The sequence below is a fragment of the Chenopodium quinoa genome, unplaced genomic scaffold (genome assembly GCF_001683475.1).
Source record: "Chenopodium quinoa cultivar QQ74 unplaced genomic scaffold, ASM168347v1, whole genome shotgun sequence".
In the NCBI taxonomy this organism is placed as follows: Eukaryota; Viridiplantae; Streptophyta; class Magnoliopsida; order Caryophyllales; family Amaranthaceae; genus Chenopodium; species Chenopodium quinoa.
In genome coordinates, this window is record NW_018743937.1 from 482,234 (window position 1) to 499,839 (window position 17,606).

General features: G+C 40.2%; 1 protein-coding gene across 1 annotated transcript; it reads left to right on the plus strand.

The window, feature by feature from the left end:
- Positions 1–4,547: 4,547 nt before the first annotated feature.
- On the plus strand, positions 4,548–5,355 carry LOC110688762. The gene is made up of 2 exons (XM_021865524.1): positions 4,548–4,857; positions 4,919–5,355. The coding sequence occupies exons 1-2, from the start codon at positions 4,548–4,550 to the stop codon at positions 5,353–5,355; spliced, it is 747 nt and encodes a 248-aa protein (XP_021721216.1).
- The last annotated feature ends 12,251 nt before the right edge of the window (positions 5,356–17,606 follow it).

The following is a 17,606-nucleotide window of genomic DNA, read 5'->3' on the forward strand; positions in this document are numbered from 1 at the left end:
GAAGTAAGTAATTTAATTGCTTTATTGCTTTATTATTATAGAAATCATGCTTAGATTATTTTGTTGATTCCTAGTATCATGTTAGGATGTTTTTATTGCTTCCTATTATCATGTTTAGGGATAACTAAAATTTCTAATATCATGTATATTATTATGATGTTTCCTATTTCTTTCCTAATATCATGTTAGTGTCATGTTAGGGCTAATTGATCTTTAATTTTAAGTGACATGCTAGGGTTTGTTATTAATCTTGTTAGTATCATGCCTAGGATCTTGCTATTAATATTATGCTTTATTATTAATATGATTATGATGATGATTGTTTTTATGTTGCTTGATGTTTATTATTTTTATTGCTTCATCTGCCTTTTATGCATGTTTAAAGGGAATTTGTACTTGTAATCATGCTTAATAAGATAACTAATAATTTTGAAAGAGGTGGAGGGAGATGAGCAGCCTGAGAAAGTCTCCTTATACCACTCGCCTTTTTGGGTTTGAATAAAAAATATTCCGTTTAATTGTCGCTCTGATGATGATGTGAAGGAGATAGTTGCAAATTGGGGGGAGGTGCTAAAGGTAGAAGATGATCTGCTTGGGTTAGACCGTTTTCGCCGTGTTGAAGTGATGATTAATGTAACTAAACCTGTGCAAAGTTTTCAACGTATCCTTGACAAAGGAGGAAAAACTGTTTGTGTGGAGTTTGCTTACGAGAGATTGCCATTTTTGTGTTTCGCTTGTGGTGTAATTGGGCACTCTGAGAAAGATTGTGATATGGTGTCGGAGGAGAGTAAGCAAACTAGAATGGGATGGGGAAGATGGTTAAGAGCATCTCCTAGGAGAGGGAAATTAAGCGATGAGGAGGAGCTTGAAACGGTGATCTCTACCCATAAACAATTGTTTGTCACAAAGGAAACCGAGGTTGTGGAGGTGGATGATACGATCAAAAGGGAGCAGCAGACTATTGTGATGGGTGGGGAAGCTATACAGCTGAGTAACCCGGTTGTTGTGCCTAGTGTGTTGAAGCAGATAGTGGAGGGGGTTATTGGGTGTGAGGGGACAGAAGGGGTTAATAAAAGGGAAAAGAGTGCAGAGGGGAATTTAAGGGGAGATAAGGAGGTGCTGCACGTGGGGAGGAATGTAAAGGGGAATAAAAAATGGAAGAAACACACTAGGGAGGGGGACTATTTTGATACTCATATGAGTAGTGCTGATCATGTTGTCTTGGGGAAAAGGGTGGGGGAGGTGGATAAGGGGAGTGTGTGGCAGGAGATTGAGAATGATGAATTGGTGAATGGTGATGATTTATCTGGATGTTGAATGGCGGAGGCTGCTCTTAACAGCCCTGCCTAGCCCAATGAGTATTTTGAGTATTAATTTTGGAGGGTTGGGAAACACCTCTGCATTTGATTACCTCCGGAGCTTAGTACGGAGGGAGGCACCATCTCTAATCTTTTCTATGGAGACAAAACTGAGTAGTGGGGAGATGGTGAAAATTTGTGCAAAATTCCCTAGGTACGAGGGAGTGGCGGTGGATAATTGTGGTAGGTCTGGGGGGGTTGCTTTATTTTGGTTGAAAGAGATTGAGGTGCATTTGCAGTTGATGTCTGTCCACCATATTGGTGTGATTGGGAGATTAACAGGGTTCTACGGGTGGCCTGAAGTGCAAAATCGTCATTTATCTTGAAAAGTTTTAGGGATGCTTGTGGCTCAAAGGGATGAGGCTTGGGTTTGCATTGGGGATTTCAATGAAATTTTTTATGATTATGAGAAAAAGGGAGGACGAGATAGAGCATTGTGGCAAATGGAGAGTTTTTGAGATGCAATTGAGGCTTGTCAATTGCGTGATGTTGAGGTGAAGGGTTACTTGTTCACATATGAAAATGGCCAAAGCGATGATGATTATGTACAGTGTCGTTTGGATAGAGCTTTAATCACTCAAAATTTGAATGATTTATTCCCGAAGGCAAAGCTTTATAATTTGGAGCGTGATTGGTCGGATCATTCGCCTTTGAGACTAGTGCTTGAGGAGGGTGTGAATGATAAGAAGAATAAGGAGAGGTTGTTTTGCTTTAAACAAGTATGGACGGAGAGTGAGAAGTGTGAAGGTGTTATCGAGGATGTGTGGCTGCTTGGAGGGGATGTAGTGGGGGGAAAATTGGCTGCCTATGCCGAGTTCCTAAAGTCTTGGAGTAATAAGGAGTTTGGGAGGGTTTTTAGAGAAATTCAAAAGAAAAGAAAGAGACTTAGCAAGCTCAACAAGGGAGGCAGGGCTGCTGCCCAGGTTGTCGATAGGCGCAAGGTAGTTAAAGAAACTTCATGTTGAAGAAGTATATTGGCGCCAAAGATCCCGAGCTCTATGGCTTGCTGCGGGTGATCGCAATTCAAGCTTTTTTCACTAGAAAGCTAGTCAAAGGCGGCAAAAAAATTCAATCACTGCTCTTTTTACAGACGATGGGCCAGGGTGCGGCATGATGGTGAAGAAGGGGTGACTGCCGTTGCGGTGGATTATTTTTGCAATTTGTTTTGGCTGCACCTGTAGTCGATTATAGTGATGCTTTGGCAGGTATTGATGTCGAGTGACGGATGACATGAATGAGCTGCTTTGCGCAGAGTACAAGGCGGATGAGGTTCTTTCGGCTCTTAAACAAATGCATCCCCTTAAGGCTCCGGGTCCGAATGGTATGTGCCCTTTATTTTGTCAAACTTATTGGCATATTGTTGGACATGCTGTTACTTCTCTTATGTTGGGTGTACTTAAAGGTGATGTTATTCCTAGAGAAATTAATAAAACCTTCATTGTGTTAATTCCAAAGAAAGAAGCTCCGGATAAAATGTTTGAATTTCAGCCTATTAGTTTGGGTAATGTGGTGTATATGCTTATTACTAAGGTGTTAACAAATTGTCTGAAATTATCTCTCTGATATTATATCTCTGAATCAAAGTGCTTTTACTCCGGGGAGATTAATTACAGACAACATTCTTGTAGATTTTGAAGTATTTCAGCACATGAAAAATTTGGTGATCTCTGGGGGATCTCTTGCTTTAAAGCTAGATATGGCCAAAGCTTATGATAGAGTTGAGTGGGATTTTTTGAGAGCAGTTATGTTAAAACTGGGGTTTGCAGAGGTGGATCGGGTGATGCATTGTATTTCCTCGGTTTCTTTCTCTGTGCTTATAAATGGGGCACCTTCAGGGGATTTTACTCCATATAGGGGTATGCGGCAAGGTAATCCTATATCACCTTATTTGTTTATTTTGTGTGCTGAGGCGTTAACTGGATTGTTGAATAAAGCTGTGGAGGATGGTTGTTTGCATGGTGTTCGTGTGCGCCGACTGCCCCGATTATTTCACATTTATTCTTTGCGGATGATAGTATAATTTTTTCAAAGGCTAATGTGAGTGAGGTGAAAAAGATCCGTGAGATCCTTCATTGTTATGAGATGGCATCAGGTCAAATGGTTAATTTGAGCAAGACGACGATGTCTTTCAGTAAGGGTGTTTCGACAGCTAAGCGGGGTGAGTTAGCTAATTTATTGGGTGTGCAAACGGTGAACATTCATGATAAATATTTGGGGCTTCCTACGGTGGTAGGGAGGTCCAAGAGGGTAACTACGAAGGGTGTTCGAGAGAAGTTGTGGAAAAGGCTACAAGGGTGGAAGAGTGGAATGCTATCTAAGGCGGGTCGGGAGGTCCTGATTAAGGTTGTTGCCCAATCTATCCCAACCTACACGATGAGTGTGTTTAAATTTCCTTCTTCCTTTTGTGATGAATTACGGTCATTGGTGTCTAATTTTTGGTGGGGGCAGAAGAAAGGTGAAAGAAAAATTCATTGGGTTGCGTGGCGGAAGTTATGTGAACCTAAAGCAACAGGAGGTTTGGGGTTTCGTGATTTCAAAAGTTTTAATCCAGATAGTTTACTTGCTCGTTTATTGAAGGCTCATTATTTTGAGGATGGAAATTATTTGAGTTCCGAGCTTGGTACTAATCCTAGTTATACTTGGCGTGGGATATGAGGAGTAAAGTGGATGGTTCAAAGAGGTATGAGGTGGAGAGTTGGAGATGGGATTAGTATTAAAATTTGGGATAGTCCGTGGATCCCAAAGTATCAAACTAGGAAAATCATTTCTCCTTGTGATGAGTCGAGAAGAGGGATGCGGGTGTGTGATATCATCAACCTCACTACGGCCTCATGGAACGTTCCTCTAATTAAGGAATTGTTCCTTCCTTTCGAATGTGATCGAGTATTAAGCATTCCGTTGAGCTTTAGGCTGCCTGAAGATGCCATCTGATGGGATTTAGAGAAGAATGGGGAGTACTCAGTCCGTTCAGCGTATATAGCAATTTTTGGAGATAGTTGGGATGAAAATGAAGCTGCTCTGTTGAGGTCCTTGTTTATTTGGAATAAAATTTGGAACGCACACACTATAATTCGAATTAAAATATTTTTTTGGGGAGCTTGCTGGGGTGCACTTCCTACTTCGAAGGAACTTGGGAAGCGCATTCCGATTTGTGATGGTATGTGCAGTTTATGTGGTGTAGAAGAGGAAATGGAGATTCATTGCCTTCGTGACTGTGTAACTGCGAGATTGATTTGGGATAAGTGCGAGTTGAACGTGGATAGTGGTGCAAAGTGCAGAAATTTTGCTGACTGGGCATCGGTGTTGCTCGAGGAGCTGCAGAGTTATTCTCATGGTCTGCTTATAACCACTTGTTGGGCAATTTGGAAGGCTAGAAACAGGTGGATATTTGATAGGGATGCGTGCAATCCAAATCAATCAATGGAGTATGTCTTGAAGTTAATGAAGGAGCTTCAAAAGGAGGAACATGGGCATGTGAGAGGTGGTGGTTCATCTCGATGTATTATGGCAGCCTCCTAGGGGTGACCTCTGCAAATTGAATGTTGATGGTGGGACTCTAGCTAATGGAGGGGCTTCTGTTGGTGTTATTGTGCGTGATTCGAAGGGTGCAGTGAAATTTGCTGTTGCGTGGAGGGTGCAGGACTGCTGGGAACCTGCTGTTGCCGAGGCTAAGGCTATTCTGATGGGACTCCAAGCTGCTGTGGAGTTCGGGCTTAGAAGCCTTATGGTGGAGAGTGATAGTCTTAGCTTGATTACCGCAATTAAATCACAGGATAGAGGGGGAAGTAGCTTACATATAGTGCTAGATGATATATATGATGTTAGTGGTTTGCTTAATTTTGTTTCTTGGTCTTTTACTCGTAGGGAGGGAAATAAAGTTGCCCATGAGCTTGCACATTGCTTGCCAAGGGACACTAGTAGTCGTATTTGGTTTTCAAATTTTCCAAGTTGTATTATTCCGATTTTGGAGTTGGATCTCCCTATGAATGAAAGCTAAGTGCCTTTCGGATTTGTTTAAAAAAATAAATCTTGTTTAGGCTAATATGATTATAATTCAAGTGATCGTCAATAATAGTTTTATTTGTGCATTAATATTCAACCAACATAGATTTAACAGGTTTAGGGTTAACCTATTGATTACATGTTAGTAAGAAAGCGCACATGAATACGAGAAGAATAAAGTAGAGGCCTATTTTTAGGACAAGTTCAATCTCTTTTAGGTTGGATTTGTACCTTCATCCCCGAACTTCCAGTCATGGTTCCAAACCTATTGGAATTAACGATCTCCTAGATCGTTAAGGGGTGTAACCTTCACCCTATGAATGGTTTACAAGTTCCTAAAACTTGTTGGCGACTCTTTTACACTAGCTTCCTTCCCTTTAGACGTCACCATGCTTAAGTGTATGATTACAGTGGGGCTCAAGTGTGGGATGCTTGAAATATTCCCTACAGTTAACCTCATAAGTATCATCCCTTGATACTTGCACTATCCAGTGCCTAGCCACCCTCTCCATTTTCTCAAACAGTTTAGTCACATAAGGCATCACTTTTCCTTCCACCTTTTTCACAGCCTCCCACTTGTCATTGTGCCTTTTCATTAAATATATCCTTAACCACTTTGGTTTATCCCTAGCTTCTCTAATACATGCATTGAAGGTTTTACACATATTGTTAAGAAGCATGTTAGATTTGCAAGAATTGGAAAAGGCATGCCTAGACCATTGTTGGGCAGAGATGTTTTCTAGATACTCATATGCATCCTCACTTAGGAACCTAATGGATTCCGTTGTAATTTCAAAATCAGCCTACAATATTCCAACAGAAATACAAATAAGAACAACTTCCAAACATGCTCATAAACATTCTAGATCAATTCTACAATAACCACAAATAAGAACAAGGACAGAACCACAGTTAGAAACAACATCCAAACCAATACATTAACAATCCACAACAATTTGCAATAAAATCATGAAATTTTAGACTGTATAACAAGGGTAGTTCATTCATACCTAAATAGTGGCTCTGGCAGCATTCCAGAACAACTCTTTGAATGTGGACCCTGTAAATTGTAGCTTGAAATTAGCCCATATACGCCTCACACAAAACCTCTTCTCAGCAAAGGGCACCATCTCCTCAAAGTCTTCAAGCAAACCTTAACACATAGGACTAAAACATAATGATCAGTCATAGAAAAGTCAGAACAAACTTCTACATACTTGCACAAAATCATCAACAAGGCTTTGCTTCTCTGACATATAAGTAAAGCCACCTCCCATAGCTAAATCATCAAGGCTTTGCTTCAAGCACCCCAAGAGCCAACACCATGTTTCTCTATTTACCTCAACAGTAGCCCAGACAAAGGGATATATACTGTTGTTCCCATCCTTCCCCATAGCCTCTAAAATCTTACCAGGGTAAGAGCCTTTCAAATGGCATCCATATACCCCTATCAGTGGCATGCATCCTTTCAAGAAACCCCTAACCAATGGGGACAGACACACATACATCCTTAAGAACAAAGGTGGCTCTGACCTGTCTAACTGATCAACCACCACATTCACTACAGTCCCTGGGTTATATTTCTTCACTGCCTTCCCATAATCCCACAATCTGGCATACTGTTCAAAAGTAGACCCATAAATCATTAATTTTGCCCTTTCTCTGGCTAGTCATGCCTTGTAGTACCCAATCTTAATTCCCAAGTCACTTAAAACTCTGTCCCTAAAGCTTTTTATATTCCAACTGGGGTTTCTTCTCCACTCTTCAACATATTTCTCATCTAGGTACTTTGCAGTCACAATTGCATTCATATTTCTCCTTACACATTTATGCTCCAACCTAAGATCTTGAATTTTCCAAGCACAACTCTTGAACATAGGCCTAGCAATCACCTTGTGTTTACACCTCCTAACTTCCTCACCGCATTTACACATAGGCAGCTTGCTCCTCTTTGAATCCCATTCACAACTATTGGGGTTTGGTAAGTCCAACTTACCGCGGAAACGACCCCAACCCAAAGAACCACTCTCAATTAATAAAACCATAAAGCATAACAAATAAACATAAAAGGATAAAATCGGAATTTACCTTTGACGCGTGCTTCGCCCTACCTAATGGGCTCTTATTTGAAAGCTTTAGCTCCGAAAATACCGAGCCTCCAACGACATCCACCCACAAAGGACGAACACCGACTTTTTAGGTCTGCTACCTTGGAGTTAGCAAGGCCCGACCAAAACCCGAGTGATTAAATGAGTTTAAAGGTTTTCACAATGGTGATGCCTTTTTCAACTCTCACTCAAGTGATTTTCCCAATACCCCAACTTGGGTATTTATAGGGAAAACAAGAGAGTGAAAAGGCTCTCCCATCAATGTGGGAGAATTTGATTTTTCCATTTTATTTTAAAGCTAAAATAAAATTAATAAACAAACTAGTAATAAATCAACAAGTGGCAAGCTCATGAGAGAGGTTAGGTGCGGACCATTTGGAGGAGGGGGGACCAAACTTGATCCCCACTCCCTCTCCAAAAACCGGCCAACACACCCTTCAAACCTCCTCTTAAATTGCGCCACATGGCACCACACTTGGGCACCAAGGCACCTAAGGTGGGCTGCCATGCGCGGCTGCCAGCAGGCCCAGCACAAGCATGCGAGCTACTTGCGCTGCTGGCCAGCAAGCCCAACACGGCTTGTGCGGGCTGCTCGTGCTCTCAGCCAGCGGCCTGCTGCTGAGAGCTGATGCTCCTTGTGTGCCTTGGCCCAGCGCTGCTAGCCTTGCGATGCTAGCATTAGTGCACTAGCACGCACCAGCCAACCTAGGCTCGGCTTGGTGCGCATTGTAGCCACCATGCTATATCGAATGCCCTTAGCACTTGGTTTTCTCGGGGCATTCCGATTCTAGGGGTATTTTGGTCTTGTTTATTTATTATTATTTTCATGTCTCGTATTTTACTATTTTTTGACTCGACTTCCGACGCTCTAAGCTCGAATTTCCGACGTCTAAATATTTAACACTCGGGCGACGAATTAATTTCTTCCGAATGAATTCGTCGAGTTAGTTTGTATATTTTCTAGGGTTTGACCCGAAGGGTTCAGTCAAGATTAAGCTGTAATATTAATTATACATTAATATTACTGATCGGAAGCGGCCTCCACCTAGGCATACAGATCACTTGGCCTTAATGAATATATTAGCTTTCTAATAATTCTGAACACGCTAACGGAATAATACACTTGTTCAAAGGACACCATTCCTTTCAATCTCCCACTTGTCCTTCCGGACAAGTGCGCATTTAGTGTACAACCTTTTTCCTATGTCTCTTCATGTCTCTTCATGAACTATAAGGTAAGATTATTTCGTTATCCTTATTATGTCCAGAAGTGTTTCTTGATTCCGAGTCCTGATGTCAATAAACAGATGATTTCTAAAATCCATCCGAGCACGACCATGCATTTTTACAGTCACACTCTACGAGAGGCCTTGTATACAACAAAGACATCTTCCCTATTTTAGTAGGGGGACATTCCCAGTCTTGTAATGTAGCTCCTCTTACTATGAGGACCTTGCAGCCTGAGTGTTGCCGTTATAATCCCCTATTACGGCAGACGTTTGACAACATCAAAGCGGACTAGTACTCAAACAAGAGAACTCACAATACGTACTCATGGTGAAGGAAATAGGTTCCGATAGCCATAATGAGAAGTATAATTATGACGATTTTCTCTTAGGTCGATCCAGTATGGTTCTAAACCAATACCTGTGCAAATGATTTATGACAATCATGTCCTCGTAGCACAAGAAACAGTGCTATAAATCAGACTACACACTAATCTCAATTGGTCATTAATCGTCCATCGTTTAAATGACCTCGATTAGGGAAAATTTTCGATTATAATATTCAATGTTCACTTAATAGGTGTTTCCTTATCAAGACTGGTCTTGATACCCTATTTTGAATACTTCAAGAATCGAATGGACTCATTATTTAATCCTAAACCACAATTAAATAGCTAACGGAGTAATAAAATATTGCATGAAATTTATATTACTCCAAAATTTGAATGATTTTTCTTAGTGTCTTACATTAAATGTTCAAGATTTAACTAAAACACTAAACAAGGAAATCAAAGGCAGTCTCCTACATTCCCGATTCCCATTGCCTCAACGTGCTTGTTGTGCTTCACTTGAGGTAAAGGTTTAGTAAGTGGATCGGCTACATTGTCATCCATTCCAACTTTGCAAATTCTGATTTCACCTTCTGATTTCCATTCTCGAATCATGTGAAACCGCCGTTTGACATGTTTGACTTTTTAATGTTCCCTTGGCTCTCTGGCCTAAGCAATAGCTCCATTGGTTTCTTTTGGGTAGCCCACAAAGTAAACCTTGTCAGATTTGGGATGAAGTTTGTCAGAAATCAATTTCTTGACATATGCTTCGCATCCCCATATCTTTAGAAAAGAAAACCTAGGAGGTTTCTTTGTCCATAATTCATATGGAGTCTTTTCTACAGCTTTTGATGGTGCACGGTTCAGTGTTAGTGCCGCAGTTAGAAGTGCGAGTGACCAGAAAGAGATAGGAAGATAACTAAGACCCATTGTTGATCGTACCATGTCTAACAAGGTCCGATTTCTCCTTTCGGATACTCCGTTCCATTGTGGAGTTCCCGGAGGTGTCAATTCTAAAAGTATACCCTTTTCTTTCAGATGTCATCGAATTCTTGGCTCAAGTATTCACCACCTCGATCCGATTGAAGGGCTTTGATTTTCTTGCCAAGCTGATTTTCAACTTCACTTTGAAATTCATTGAACTTTTCAAACGATTCAGATTTATGTGACATTAGGTAGACATAACCATATCTACTATAGTCATCTTTGAAGGTGATAAAATATCGGTGTCCATTTATTGTGGTTGAGCTCATTGGTCCACATACATCAGTGAGTATTAGACTTAATAAGTCTCCTGCCCTTTCTCCCAGCTTGGAGAATGGCTGCTTAATCATCTTGCCTAATAAACATCCCTCACAATTCTCAAACGATTCTAAATCGAAAGAGTCAAGAACACCTTCTTGTAGAAGTCTGTTGATGCGTTTGATGTTAATGTGGCCAAGACCACAATGCCACAAGTAAGTTTGGTTTGACTCCATTGTCTTAGCTCTTTTAGTAGTATTATTCACATTAAAAACTTGTTTGTCCAGATTAAGCACATAAAGACCATTTTCATAATGTGCAATACCATATAAAACATTATCGAGATAAAACGAACATTCATTGTCTTTTACTCGAAATTCAAAACCCTTGGCGTCCAACGCCGAAATTGAAATGATATTTTTGATAATGTTGGGAACATAATAAACGTTATCTATTTCCAAAACAATCCCAGTGGGCAAAGACAAATTGAGAGTTCCTATGGATACGACACTAATTTTGGCTCCATTGCCGACCCGGAGTTCAACCTCTCCCTTCTCTAGCCTTCTAGCGTTCCTTAGTCCCTGAGACTTGGAACAAAGGTGTGAGCCATATTCGGCATCTAATACCCATGATGCTAAGCTTGTGAAGTTAAAGTCTCTGACGAATATACCTGATTCAGAAGCAACTGTTCCGTTCTTCTAATCTTCCTTGAACTTAAGGCAATCTCTCTTCCAATGTCCCTTCTTCTTACAGTAGAAGCATTCAGAATCAGATTTAGAAGATGCTACCTTTTTCTCTTTGTTATCCTTGGTAGCTTTAGACTTAGGCGGAAAGGTTTTCCTCTTTCCCTTCCCCTTAAAGCCTTTCTTCTTTTTGCCTGAGAATTTGAACGACTTGCCCTTTTTAATCATGAGCATATCATGCTTCCCCTCATCCTTGAGCGTTTGCTCTGCTTGCTTCAACATACCATGAAGCTCGGTGAGGGTTTTCTCCATGCTGTGCATGTTATAGTTCATCTTGAACTGATCATAGCCTTTGTGCAGCGAGTGGAGAATAATGTCAATTGCCATCTCGGTTGAATACCCCGCATCAAGCCTTCCCATGTTCTCAAACAATCCTATCATTTTGAGTACATGTGGGCTGACTGGCTCTCCTTTCCTGAGCTTGTTCTCAAGGATCTACCTGAGGGTTTCAAACCTTTCAGTTCAGGCCTGCTCTTGAAACATATTTTTCAATTCAAAAATGATCTCAAAAGCTGTCTCCTTCTCAAAGAAAGTATTTTGAAGTTCCGGAGACATTGTGGCCAACATGATGCATTTGACATCTCGATTGGAACTTTGCCATTGATTTAGGGCAGCCTGAGTCACCTCCTCATTGGGAGCCTCGGGCATTTCCTCATCAAGGACATATTCCTTTTTCTCTTGCATGAGAACAATTCGCAGGTTCCTTTGCCAATCAATAAAATTTGGCCCACTCAACTTCTCCTTGTCGAGAATTGAGCGTAACGAGAATTGGTTGTTTGAGTTATTTGAAGACATGATTCTAGAATTGAAAGAATTTGTAATGAAAAACCATTCATAAAATTTAAATAAGATTGAATTCATGCATTTTAATCAAACTTATTTAAAACGTCTTATTCACACATTTAAAGTTGTCCCCAATTTGGTGAGAATAAGTCGATTCCAAGATCCGAATAAACAAAGAGTGGTTAAGCATGCTTTGGCTTGTCTTAAAACTCAATCTCCTAAGGTAAGCAACGCTTTGCTAATGGCTCCAAGCAACTCTTGGTTGAATAAATCGTCGCATCTAATGCTCTCTCAAAAATTTATTCACTTTGCTACGACATGTTAGGACTCCGTCACTCATATAGTTGAGTACAACCAAAACCAACTTGCATACCCGGTATGCCTTAATTCCTGGGAGAGGTAGTGATGCCTCGCTTTGGCGAAGCCCACCACTACCCTCGTTCGATCGGTAAGTGTTGTTTTGGAATGACAAGTTTTTACTCAATATTTAGGGACCTAGGGTTTCTATGTTGGTTGATTTAAGTGAACTTAATTAATCATCACAACGTTTGAATCCTAAACATGCATCTAACATATAATTCATATACAGACACACACACACACACACACACACACACACTCACACACACATAGATGCATTTGGCAACTAGCATGACCCCTTGAGAGTTGAGATCTTCAAATCTTCAAAAGGTCTTCATTTGCAACTTCATGGCTACGTCCTCCAAGAACCTTCATCTTCAAGACTTGACCATAATTAAATGCAACTACTAGTATCTACGACTAGGACTAATCTAAATATTAAGGTACAAAAATACTCAACGATACGCAGACCGTATTTAGATTTACAAAAATACATCACGGATCGCAGTCCGTATTTTCTATCCTAATCGGGCCCCACTAGTTGCCATTTCATAAAACCTGTGAGAGAATATACATTCCATTCTTTATTTGTGAATGGCCCATGCATTTTACAACGAAGAACAAGTAATAATGCATAAACACGCGTGAACTAGTAACTAATCTAGGTGGTTAATCCAATTAACACGCCTAATTAAAACTAGTCAAAGTTGTTTTAACCGGTTATGTAAATAAGCGCAATTTAAAATTTGAAGCTCCCACTAAATTCCGCATCCAACTTAATTAATCCAATTAATTAAGCCGGTAAATCCTAAAAAATTTGTCAAAATAAATTTTGCCAATGCCGCTCAAAACCGAGGCCTAGCCTCTAAAATTTATTAAAATAATTAAAACAAATTAGATTAATAAAATAATTAAAACGACAATTATGAAGCAAAAATACGTAGTCCAAAGTGTCTAAGTGCCTAGCACTAAGACATGGAGTGCTCACATTTCGCACAACCGTTAGATGCTCAATGATCGTGGGAGTGGGCTCGATGTCGCTAAGCGTTACACCGCCCACATCAACAACTTTCACACATAAAAAACGTGGCCCTTGATGGCCATGTTGAACGAATTAATTGCACTACATTGCTTCGCAAGCAACGTCTACGCATACCCCTAATTACACGACGCATGCACCAAGTCCCAAGCGATGCACCATATGCTCGTGCCCCACATACCCGCGCCACAGCAGCCCCAAGCACCACGCAACACAGCACACACGCACATGGCAGCGTGCTGCTGTCGCTTGTGCTGATGTTTGCGGCCGTGCGCACCAGCCACGCCTTGGCTGCACGCACATGGCATGGCAGCCCCTTGGCAGCCACATGCGGGATGCTATGCAGCCCGGCTAGCCAAGGGCGTTTATCCCTTGTTTTGCGTGCCAGTAGCCTCGGGATTTGATCCCAAATTTTGTGTGACTTTAGTAATTAATTCTAAATTAATTTTAGAACTAATTTAATGAGCAAAATTTAAAAATTTAAACAAGTCTAACTTAAATAAAAAATTTTAAAGTGCATGTAACCAAAATAATTCCCAAGAACCATTCTTTAATTAAATTGGTTTAACTTGGTGCAACAAAAATAATAGAGCTCTTTCCCAAAATAATGTCAAGAAAAACCTCAATTCCCAAATTACAACCACTTCTTTACATTTTCCCAATCTACCGTCCACGTAAGCATTGGGTAAAAAAACCGGGTTTTTTTTTTCCGGTCCAGGGAAAACCGCTACTTCAAGTAGCGGTTTCTAAAAACAAAACCGCTACTTCAAGTAGCGGTTTTTGTTGTGAATTGTTTTCACTTAATAAACCGCCACTTGAAGTAGCGGTTTTTATTGAGTATACCGCTAATTCAAGTAGCGGTTTTCTTCAATACATCGCTACTTGAAGTAGCGGTTTTGTAAAAAAACTGGTCAAAAAAAATTCCAACTGAACCGGTGACGTGGACGGTAAAGTGGGAATATATAAAAGAGTGGCTGCATTTAGGGAATTACGCGAATTCCTAACCTTGTTTAGGGAAAGCGCTCAAAATAATAGGGCAATTACTCACTATTAATTTAATTAATTTAAATTAACCTTGAGTTTTTGACAAAATAAGAGGGAGTTGGAGAAATGAACATAAATTCAATAAAGATTCCAACTTTAATACTCGTGAATCCTTGAAAAAATTATATCTTCGAATATGAAGATAAACAATTTTTCTATCACAAAGTTTCAAACTTTATGATTCCAATTAACTAAAAAATGGTTAAATCAACAAAGTATAACGGAAATTGTTGGAATTTAGTAATACAAAGTTTCAATCACTTAACATAATTAAAGATTGAATCTTTAATACTTGGAAGCCTCAAAGAACAACAATTTCACACTTAATGCAATTAGTTTGCAATTATGTGAAAAAATAAAACCAAGCATTCAAGCACAAATTACTACCAAGTAATCATGCCTAAAGAGGTTTAAAATTGCATATAAAATATGTATTGAACCAATTACATAACCACCATAAATATGCAATTAATTTTCAAGGTTAGAAAGACTTAAAATTTTTCGTAAAAACAAAAAAAACCCTCGAAAATAGCATTTTTGGTCGTTTTTTTGGCTAAAAACCGAGTCCTAAAAGTGTAAAACCATTTCCAGGATGCCTTTTCCACCAAAAATTCACTATTTTTGGGTCGAAATCTGGGTTCGGGGATGAAGGTAGCTAAAATACCAGGTTAAAATAGATAATACAAGCTACTAATCTAATTAGCAACTTAAACCAGAAAAATTAAGCCATAAAAATCACCTTGAAAAATATTATGATTTTAAAAATAAACGAGCGTGGCTCCGATACCGCTGTTGGGGTTTGGTAAGTCCAACTTACCGCGGAAACGACCCCGACCCAAAGAACCACTCGCAATTAATAAAACCATAAAGCATAACAAATAAACATAAAAGGATAAAATCGGAATTTATCTTTGACGCGTGCTTCGCCCGACCTAATGGGCTCTTACTTGAAAGCTTTAGCATCGAAAATACAGAGCCTCCAACGGTATCCACCCACAAAGGACGAACACCGAATTTTTAGGTCCGCTGCCTTGGAGTTAGCAAGGTCTGACCAAAACCCGAGTGATTAAATGAGTTCAAAGGTTTTCCCAATGGTGATGCCTTTTTCAACTCTCACTCAAGTGATTTTTCCAATACCCCAACTTGGGTATTTATAGCGAAAACAAGAGAGTGAAAAGGCTCTCCCATCAATGTGGGAGAATTTGATTTTTCCATTTTATTTTAAAGCTAAAATAAAATTAAAAATTAAACTAGTAATAAATCAACAAGTGGCAAGCTCATGAGAGAGGTTAGGTGAGGACCATTTGGAGGAGGGGGGACCAAACTTGATCCCCACTCCCTCTCCAAAAACCGGCCAACACACCCCTCAAACCTCCTCTTAAATTGCGCCACATGGCACCACACTTGGGCACCAAGGGACCCAAGGTGGGCTGCCATGCGCGGCTGCCAGCAGGCCTAGCACAAGCGTGCGGGCTGCTAGCGCTGCTGGCCAGCAAGCCCAGCACGTCTTGTGCGGGCTGCTTATGCTATCAGCCAGCGAGCCACGCATCATGGATGCGGGCTGCTGCTGAGAGCTGATGCTCCTTGCGTGCCTTGGCCCAGCGCCACTAGCCTTGTGATGCTAGCATTGGTGCGCTAGCACGCACCAGCCAGCATAGGCTCGGCTTGGTGCGCATGCTAGCCACCATGCTATATCAAATGCCCCTAGCACTTGGTTTGCTCGGGGAATTCCGATGCTAGGGGTATTTTGGTCTTGTTGATTTATTATTATTTTCATGTCTCGTCTTTTACTATTTTTGACTCGACTTTCGACGCTCGGTTTCGACGCTCTAAGCTCGAATTTCCGACGTCTAAATATTTAACACTCGGGCGACGAATTAATTTCTTTCGGATTAATTCGTCTAGTCAGTTCGTATATTTTCTAGGGTTTGACCCGAAGGGTTCAGTCAAGATTAAGTTGTAATATTAATTATACATTAATATTACTGATCGGAAGCGGCCTCCGCCTAGGCATTTCGATCACTTGACCTTACGGAATATATTAGCTTTCTAATAATTCTGAACCCGCTAACGGAATAATACACTTGTTTGAAGGACACCATTCCATTCAACAACCACATCTCCTCTTATAGAGAGTGGTTAATTTCTCTTTGTTGTTATACATGAAATAAAACTCATATCTATTTTAAATGGCATGAGTTCTTATGGCTTTCCTAAGCACCAAAATGTTGTTGAACTTCTGATTCTTCACAAACAAAATTGGTTTCTTAAAATCTGTCTCCTCTTTGAACCATGGACTGTCATCTTCCTCTTCATCAGACCCATGTAAACTCCTCAACTCATCATCATCCCTGTCTTTTTCCTTAAGTTCAAACTCAGCCTGCCCAAGATCTTTAACTAGTTGATCCAACTTCTCCTTACTCCCCTGAGCTGAAACACCAGCATGCTGCACTATTGCCAAACTACTTTCCATTTCTCCTAGAATCTTTGTAGTACCCTTATCCAACCCCTCATCTTCAAAATCACCCTTTTCCTCTTCTCTTGGATTATAGTCTATATCTATATCACTTAAAGATCCAGAATCAGACTCCTCATCATCAATGAATAGCTGCTTTTGACACTTACCCTTCACTTTCTACTCGAATTTCACTCTATTGTTTCTCAACCCAACCTCTTGAATTAGTTTCCATTTCCCTTTAACTATTGGCTCACTAACTATTGTAGTTGTTTTTATTGGGTTGGATAATTGCCACCTAGGGCTCCTCCTTACTACTGAAGTACAAGCCTTTTTTGGAGTGTGTTTAGCCAGGCTTCTTGCTTAAAGTGAGGGTTTGGATACTTTTTTAGTAACTGTAGATTGGGGTGGGATCAGTATTTGGTTTTAAGTTGGGTTTTTTGTCTGAATTGGATAAGTTTGGTCACGGTATTGTTCAGATGCAGTACTGAACAACTCTAGGTGCCCATCTTTATGTTTAACCTCAAGAAACCCCTTTACAGCCTCCTCATCCTCTATTTTCCTTTTCCTAGTCATCCATATATGTCCCTTCTCTTTATACCATATGACATATATGTAAGGGACTTCCCACCCCATGTCCATAAACCCTTCGGCACATAAAAATCTCAAGTACCCCAATGTTATAAAGGATAGAGGCACACCCAACCTCCAATACACAAAACCAGCCTCATAAACTTGATACTCAGTCCCCCTTTCTTTTCTTAAACATAAAACCCCCAAACAGCCTTAGGTTTATGTCCATAGTGTTATCAAGTTGATCCATTTGTGTAATTTACAAATAAGGCAATAAATCCATACTAAGAACAATACCCAATACTAAACAAAGCACGTGACAATCTAAACCAAATCAAAACACT

What these genes read in the sequence shown, in the direction of transcription:
- LOC110688762 (XM_021865524.1), top strand. Translation starts at nt 4,548, where the DNA reads ATGGAGATTCATTGCCTTCGTGACTGTGTAACTGCGAGATTGATTTGG. An exon ending in AGGTGGTGGTTCATCTCGAT is followed by an intron (nt 4,858 to 4,918) that starts GTATTATGGCAG and finishes GTGGGACTCTAG; the next exon opens with CTAATGGAGGGGCTTCTGTT.